General features: G+C 42.0%; 1 protein-coding gene across 1 annotated transcript; it reads right to left on the bottom strand.

The window, feature by feature from the left end:
• Positions 1–224: 224 nt before the first annotated feature.
• On the bottom strand, positions 225–1,721 carry LOC142164836 (uncharacterized). Its single transcript, XM_075223583.1, has 2 exons — positions 1,504–1,721; positions 225–597 (listed from the first exon to the last, which is right to left on the bottom strand). Exons 1-2 carry the CDS (start codon positions 1,624–1,626, stop codon positions 445–447), a joined length of 276 nt encoding a protein of 91 aa, XP_075079684.1. The 5' UTR covers positions 1,627–1,721; the 3' UTR covers positions 225–444.
• Positions 1,722–9,146: the final 7,425 nt, after the last annotated feature.

Here is a 9,146-nt window from a genome sequence, read left to right as displayed (position 1 = left end):
GGCCTGGCGGGCCCAATCATAGAACCGGCCCACGAGACCGGACCAGGCCCACTAAACCCGGACCAAACGGTCCTGGCCCATTTAGCCGTTTGGCCTGTCTGGCCCGCGGTCCTGGACCGGTCCCGGGCCTGGACCGGCCCACTTGCCAGGCCTAGTTGAGATGGAGGGTTCAAAATTTCAAGAAGTTACGGAAAAAGCTTTATAAATAAAAAGTTGGAAATAGCTTTCGGAACAGAAAACTTAACAATCCATTGAGAGTTTAAACATCACAATATCAATGTGTAAACCTCTCAAGATGACTTAAAATCGTCCTCATACATTGATAAATACCTCTTCACTATAAAACCTAAAACAAAAATAAATATTCGCAAAATTTTGATATGTATGAATGGAGTGAGATTAAAAAAGTACAAAATTAAACAATATAAATATATAAGTTCCGTGCTAATTGGATCTCTCCTTGAGCTTTTTGGTAATGGCAAAGACAGCACCAGCAACAGCAACAACAACTCCTGAGATGATCATAGCAGTCTTGAAATTTTGGAGTGCATCCTTTCTATCTTTTTCTTTTTTCATTTTCTCCAATTTTTCCTTTGCCTGCATTAGAAATGTTTTACAAAGGGAAAAAAGATCACAACTATGAAAAGCACATTTTATTCAAGAAAAAGTGAAAAATACCATGGTTTAATTTTTCCCATGCATGCAAATTATTCTTCTGTCAAGATTTTATCGAGACAAATGTTATATTGCTTATAAGCCAGAACTACTTATTTTGACTTGTGGAAGATTGTTACAAACTTGGCAATATGATACCTAATAATGAGTTTAATTGATATACACTGATGTGTAAAAACTTTTTACACTATCAGGTTACTTAAAAAATATCTATGTATAAACCTCTATAAAGTTGAACTAGTAATCTTGAAATAAAACATGCCTCTTTGCTACAACAGGTATAATATTGATAGGGTTAAAGTTTTTGTTATAGATGTGTTTATGTGTTAGATGAATTCCAAAGTTTTACAATTGAAGTGAATCTTCTGTATGATGCAAATAAGGTATGATATTTTCTTGAAAAGAAAATTGATGCATAAAAAGGACAGACAAATGAGCCAAAGTATTTTCAAAATTTCCTTATTAGCTACTTTTAATTGTGTATATATATATATATATATATATATATATATATATATATATATATATATATATATATATATATATATATATAATCTGTTGAGTAGACAGTATCAAGAGTCTCCGATTTTTTCAAAAAAAAGATGGAGATCCAATGTTATCTTTTCCCTTCACAACCACCTTTTTTTTTTAGATCATAAACGATTTACGGGTTCGAGTCGTGGAAACAACCATCAATACTTGCATTAGGGTAGATTGTCTATATTACACCCTTTAAGATGCAGCACTTCCCAGAACCCTGCGCAAATGCAGAACTTTGTGCACCGGGCTGATCTTTTAGATCATAAATGAGAACAGAGAAATCATTACCTCTTTTTCAAGTGAGGAAGAAACTTGTGATGATACTGGATCAACCTGAAAGTCATTATTCTTCTGTGGATTCAACTCTTTTTCAGCATCAACCGCTGGAAAACTTTCACCTCCACTTGCCATTTCTTTTATACAAAATATATTTAACCTGAGATAATTCTTTTTCTCTCTTTTGTTGCTTTCCTTCACTTTGTTTATGTAATTGTGGAAGGTTATTAAAACACAGAATATATGTGCTTTTGCTTCCAAAAGTAGGATAAAAAAGAATATCTCACCTAACACATGGATGACATTCCTTAAAATGCTACCATCACTAGAGGATCTCAACTACTTTTTATTCTTTGATTCAACTATCTAGAAAATGTTGATGATTATGTTTTATAAGGAAAAACAAAAAGTTGATTACAACAAATGAATGTTTACCCATAAAACGGTACAATTGAATTTATACGTAGTCTCTAGACAAATGAATTAATTTGATCGTAAAATAATAAAATAATCGTAGAATTATGCAATACTTAGCCTTAGAATGTAGACGAAGAAGCAGAAACAACAGTTTCGGGAACAGAATTTTCGGGCACACCAACAATAAAATCAAAAAGTAAGAAGATAAGATTGTATTGAGCTTTGTATAGAATGTAGCGTAAGTTTGCCAGAAAATTTGTGTCCCTTACAATGATAACTGAGCTCACTATTTATAATTATGTCGTAATGGCGCCTAACGTGGTACTAGGCAAGCCCACATTTCAAAATACTTCCAATACTTTTAAATGAAAAAAATAAGAATAACACAGGTTTAAATTATCAAACTATCAAAAAATGGATAGAAGGCCAAAACCTAATACAGTAATTCCCAACATCGGAGTGTCACAGAGTACATGAGCGTCTATACAACACAAGTCTGGAAATACTATCTATAAAAGACTAAAACTAAGTACATAAAGCGAAAAGATAGGGAAGGAGAGATAAGGTTTGCGAACGCCGGGCAGCTACCTTGGAATCTCCAACAATCAAGCTGCGCAAAGAAATCAACACCCACCGTAACCAGAAGCACCTGGATCTGCACACGAAGTGTAGGGTGTAGCGTGAGTACAACCAACTCAATAATTAACAAGACTAAATAATGGATTGAAAGTAGTGACAAGATTCACAGATATAATTCAAGTATAGAAATTACAACATGGAAAAATAGGCATGCTTTCAAGTTCGACAATTAAGGCCAAAATATTTAATTCATATCAAGTTCAATTGCAACAGGATATAATATCTTTTAGAAATGTCATGACAGTGATATATGCCAGCTGAAGTACAACAGTAATTGAATCAAATGCATAATCTCAAAGTAACAGTCACTCAGTCCTCCCATATACTACAACCTCACAGTCACTCATTCATCACAGTCACTCATTCCTCCCAATCAATCTACACTTGTACTCGACACTCGCACTCAGTAGGTACCTGCACTCACTGGGGGTGTGTAGAGACTCCGGAGGGGCTCCTTCAGCCCAAGCGCTATAACAAGCCAATCATGGCATAAATCAATAAAATATGATGCGGCGTGCAGCCCGATCCCATATGTATCCTCACAATCAGGCCTCACTCATTCATCAACCTCTTCAGTCTCTCGGGCCCTCAGTAATCATGAAAATCAACCCAAACAGAAATGATATAATGTATCAACAAAGAACAATATAGACTGAGATATAATATGCAAGTAAAACTGTGACTAAGTACAAAACAACAATTTAGCATATATTCAACATGTAACACGACCTCCGAGGGTCCCCACAGTACTAACACATGGCCTAAACATGATTCCTAACATGATTTGCATCCCAATTTCTATATCATATGAAAAATATACGAATAACAATAGATTATTCAACTATATAGTTCTATGGAATGGACCAAGTCACAATTCCTACGGTGCACGCCCACACGCCCACACGCCCGTCACCTAGCATGTACGTCACCTCCAAAACCAAACACATGACACATAATACGGGGTTTCATACCCCAAGAACCAAATTTAGAACTGTTACTTACCTCAATCCAAGCAAATCTCTACTCCAACACACCTTTGCCTCGCGAAACGACCTCTGAATGCCTCAAATCTAGCCACAAATAATGTGATACAATCAACACGGGCTAAAAGAATCAATTCCATAAGAAAATACTAAACTCTTAATCAAAAGTCGACTCAAAAGATGGCTCCCGGGCCCACGTCTCGAAATGCGATAAAAGTCACAAAATCCGAAATTCTATTCAACCACGAGTCCAAACATACCAAATTTATCAAAATCCAACACTAAATTGTCACTCAAATCCCCAAATCAAACTCTCCAAATCCCTAGCCCCAAACCCCCAAATTACACCTTAAAACCATACAATCTAGATGAGAAAATCAACAGGGAAACAAGATTATCGAACAAAAATGAGCATAAGTGACTTACCTCAAGAAACCCTCAAAAATCCTCTCAAACAACGCCCAATCCCGAGCTTGAAATGTTCAAAATGAAGCAAAATCGCGAACCCTTGAATTTAAATGTTCTGCACAGGGATCTCGCACATGCGCTCCTCTTGACCGCATCTGCGGTCCCGCTTTTGTAGATAATCCTCCACTTCTGCGAAAATCACTAAAGTTGCGGAAGCGTTTCTACGCTCCATGATCCGTTTCTGCAGAAACAACCTACGCCTCTCTACTCCGCATCTGCGGAGCCTTGATCGCACCTGCAGGCTAGCAGATGTGGATTACCCATCGCACCTACATCCTTCTCTAGGCCAGACCCAACTCCGCACCTGCACAACCCCAGCCACACCTGCGGCATCGCACTTGCGGCCAAGCCCTCACAGGTGCGATCACACCAGAAGAGTCCTAGCTTCAGCAATGCACTAAGTCCCATCTTTGATCCATTAACCATCTGAAATCAACCCGAGGCCCCCAGGACCTCAACCAAACATACCAACAAGTCCTAAAACACGATACGAACTTAGTCGAACTTTCAAATCACATCAAACAACATCAAAAATATGAATCGCACCCCACTTCAAGCATATTGAAACTAAGGAAATTTCAACTTCTATAAACGATGTCGAAACCTACCAAATCACGCCCGATTGACCTCAAATTTTGCACATAAGTCACAAATGACACCACATACCTCCTCCAACTCTCAGAACCTCAATCCGAGCCCGGTAACTACAAAGTCCACTCTCGGTCAAACTTCTAAATTTTCAACTTTCGCCATTTCAAGCCTAATTCAACTATAGACCTCCAAATCACAATTCGGACATGCTCCTAAGTCCAAAATCACCCAACGGAGCTAATGGAGCCATCAAAACTCCATTCCGGAGTCGTTTACACATAAGTCAATATCTGCTCAACCTTTTCAACTTAAGCTTCTAACCTTGAGACTAAGTGTCTCAACTCATTCCGAAACCTTTTCGGACCCGAACCAACTACCCCGGTAAGTCACATAGCAGTTATAAAGTACAAAATGAGCAGTAAATGGGAGAATGGGGCTACAACTCTCAAAATAACTGGCTGAGTCGTTACACCCTCCCCCCCTTAAACAAACGTTCATCCTTGAACGAGTCTAGAAACGTACCTGGAGTCTCAAATAGGCATGGATATCTGCTCCGCATCTCCCGCTCGGTCTCTTAAGTAGCCTCCTCAACTGGCTGACCTCTCCACTGCACCTTCACTGAAGGTGTGTCCTTTGACCTAAACTTTCGAACCTGCCGATCCAAAATGGCCATCGGCTCCACATCATAAGTCAAATCACCATCCAACTGAACCGTGCTGAAATCCAAAACAAGAGATGGATCGTCGACATACTTCCGAAGCATAGAAACATGAAACACTGGATGCACACTCGACAAACTAAGTGGCAAGGCAAGCTTGTAAGCCACCTCTCCAATCCTCTGAAGTACCTCAAACATCCCAATATACTGAGGGCTCAACTTGCCCTTCTTTCCGAACCTCATAACATGCCCTTCATGGGTGACACCTTGAGCAGTACCTTCTCCTCAACCATGAAAGCAACATCACGAACTTTCCTATCGGCGTAACTCTTCTGTCTGGACTGCGCCATGCGAAGCCGATCCTGGATCAATTTAACTTTGTCCAAAGAATCCTGAACCAACTCAGTACCCAATAGCTTAGCCTCCCCTGGCTCGAACCAACCCACCAGAGATCGACACCGTCTCCCATATAGAGCCTCATACAGAGCCATCTGAATGCTTGACTAGTAGCTGTTATTGTAGGCAAACTCCGTGAGTGGCAAAAACTGATCCCAAGAAGCCCTGAAATCAATGACACAAGCGCGTAACATGTCCTCCAATATATGAATAGTGCGCTCTGACTGTCAGTCCGTCTGAGGGTGAAATGATATACTCAACTCAACCTGGGTGCCCAACTCTCGCTGCACAACTCTCCAAAACTATGATGTAAACTGCGTGCCCCGATCTGAAATGGACACTGGCATACCGTGAAGGCAAACAATCTGGCGGATGTAAATCTCAACCAACCGCTCTGAAGAATAAGTAGTCCCAACTGAAATGAAACACGCGGACTTGGTCAGTCGATCCATAATCACCCAAATAGCATCGAACTTTCTCGAAGTCCGTGGGAGCCCAACTACAAAATCCATGGTGATCCGCTCCCATTTACACTCTGGAATCTCTAGCCTCTGAAGCAATCCACCCGGTCTCTGATGCTCATACTTCACCTGCTGATAGTTAAGGCACCGAGCTACAAATCCCATTATATCCTTCTTCATTCTCCTCCGCCAATAATGTTGTCTCAAGTCCTGATACATCTTCGCGACACCTGGATGAATGGAATACCGCGAACTGTGGGCCTCCTCAAGAATCAACTCACATAGCCCATCTACATTAGGCACACAAATCCGACCCTACATCCTCAATACCATATCATCCCCAATAGTTACGTCTCTGGAATCACCGTGTTGAACTGTGTCCTTAAGGACAAGCAAATGAGGATCATCATACTAGCGCTCTCTAATGCGATCATATAAGGAAAAGCGAGAAACTACACAAGCTAGAACCCGACTAGGCTCCGAAATATCTAATCTCACGAACTGGTTGGCCAAGGTCTGAACATCAACTTCAAGAGGTCTCTCACCGACAGGAATTAATGCAAGGCTACCCATACTCACCGCCTTTCTACTCAAGGCATCAGCCACCACGTTGGCCTTCTCGGGATGATATAGAATAGTAATATCATAGTCCTTTAGCAGCTCCAACCATCTCCGCTGACTCAAATTTAGATCCTTTTGTTTGAACAAGTGCTGGAGACTTCGGTGATCCGTAAATATCTCATAAGACACACCATAGAGATAATGCCTCCAAATCTTCAATGCATGAATGATGACAGCCAACTCCAAATCATGAACATGGTAGTTCTTCTCATGGGGATTCAACTGGCACGAAGCATAAGCAATTACTCTACCCTCCTACATCAAGACACATCCAACACCAATCCGAGAAGAATCATAATACACTGTATAAGAGCCTAAAACTGAAGACAAAACTAGAACTGGAGTTGTGGTCAAGGCAGTCTTGAGCTTCTGAAATCTCTCCTCACACTCATCCGACCACCTGAAAATAGCACCCTTTTGGGTCAGTTTGGTTAAGGGCGATGCAATAGACGAGAAACCCTCCATGAAGCGACGATAATAATCGGCCAAGCCGAGAAAGCTCCGAATCTCCGTAGCTGAGGACGGTCTGGGTCAACTCTCAACCGCCTTAATCTTCTTCGGATCCACCTGAATCCCCTTACTGGACACCACGTGCCCCAAGAACGCCATCAAACTAATCCAAAACTCACACTTGGAGAACTTGGCATAAAGTTTCTCCTCCCTCAACCGCTACAACACAACTCTCAAATTTGGGCATGTTCCTCCTGGCTATGAGAGTACACCAGGATATCATCGATAAACACTATGACAAACGAGTCGAGATAAGGCTGAAATACTCTATTCATCAGATGTATGAATGCTGCTGGAGCGTTGATCAGCCCAAAATACATCACAAAGAACTCATAATGACCATAACGGGTCCTGAATGTTGTCTTTAGAATATCCGAGTCCCGAATCTTCAACTGGTGATACCCAGACCTCAAGTCAATCTTAGAGAACACACTCGTTCCCTGTATCTGGTCAAATAGATCATCAATGCATGGCAAAGGATATTTGTTCTTAACCGTAACTTTATTCAACTACCTATAATCGATGCACATCCGCATAGTACCATACTTCCTTTTCACAAACAGGACCGATGCACCCCAAGGCGATACACTTGGTCTAATAAACCCCTTATCAAGAAGTTCCAGAAGTTGCTCCTTCAATTCTTTCAACTCAGCTGGTGCCATACGATATGGTGGAATAGAAATGGGCTGAGTGCCCGGCACCAAGTCAATACCAAAGCCAATATCCCTATCGAGCAGCATGCATGGCAGGTCTACAGGAAGCACATCCAAAAAATTTTGCACTACCAGAACATAATCAATAGTAGGAGTATCAGCACCAACATCCCTCACAAAGGCCAAATAAGATAAACAACCCTTCCCAACCATCCGCCGGGCTTTCAAATACGAAATCACTCTGCTGGGGACATAGTCTAGAGAACCTCTCCACTCAATTCTTGGCAACCCCGACATCGCCAACATCACGGTCTTAGCGTGACAATCCAGAATAACATGACATGGAGACAACCAATCCATACCCAAGATCACGTCGAAATCAACCATACTAAGCAATAAGAGATCAACTCTAGTCTAATCCCCCAATAGTCAAGACACATGACCGATACACGCGGTCCATACCAATAGTATCGCCCACTGCGTAGATACATAAACAGATGAAACTAAGGACTCACAGGACATATACAGAAGATGAGAAAAATACGATGATACATACGAATAAGTGGAACCAGGGCCAAAGAATACAGAGGCATCCCTGTGGCATACTGAGACAATACATGTGACCACTGCATCTAAAGCAATAATATCTGGTTTGGCAGGAATAACATAGAATCGGACCTGACCGCCACCTAATCGGCCTCTCCCCTAGGGTGACCTCTAGATGCCTGGGCCCCACCCCGAGTTGGCTGGGCGGGTGGTAAAGTAACTGGTGCGAAAGTCGCAGCCTGACTTCTTTGCTGCACTGGACCTCCCGGGCGACGAGGACACTGTCTCCACATATGCCCAAAATCCCCGCACTCAAAGCAACTCCCCAAAAGTGGTGGTGGTGGGGACTAAATCGGGCCCCGAGTACTCGAGTAACTGCTAGAATGGCCTGGCATAGATGAACCCTGAACTGATGGAGCACGGGATAAACTATGAGCTGGAAGGGCACTGAGAGATGATTGACTCTGACGAGCACTGTATGAACCATGGTTGGATGATACACCATGGTGAGCTGGACGAGCCATCTGAGCGGGCCTATAAGGACGAACCCTAATGTGGTAAGACTGTCCCCCAGAATGAACATCACTGGGACCACCCGAACCTCGAGGCCTCTTGGCCTCCCTCTCCTCACGCTCCTGACTATGGACCATCTCTATCTGGCAAGCAATATCAACTACCTCATCGAAGGTAGCACCCAATACCCTCTCCCGAG

Source organism: Nicotiana tabacum, chromosome 10 (genome assembly GCF_000715075.1).
Source record: "Nicotiana tabacum cultivar K326 chromosome 10, ASM71507v2, whole genome shotgun sequence".
In the NCBI taxonomy this organism is placed as follows: domain Eukaryota; kingdom Viridiplantae; phylum Streptophyta; class Magnoliopsida; order Solanales; family Solanaceae; genus Nicotiana; species Nicotiana tabacum.
This window is presented reverse-complemented; position numbering and strand designations above follow the sequence as displayed.

What these genes read in the sequence shown, in the direction of transcription:
- LOC142164836 (XM_075223583.1), bottom strand. Translation starts at nt 1,626, where the DNA reads ATGGCAAGTGGAGGTGAAAGTTTTCCAGCGGTTGATGCTGAAAAAGAG. An exon ending in CTTCCTCACTTGAAAAAGAG is followed by an intron (nt 598 to 1,503) that starts GTAATGATTTCT and finishes TTTCTAATGCAG; the next exon opens with GCAAAGGAAAAATTGGAGAA.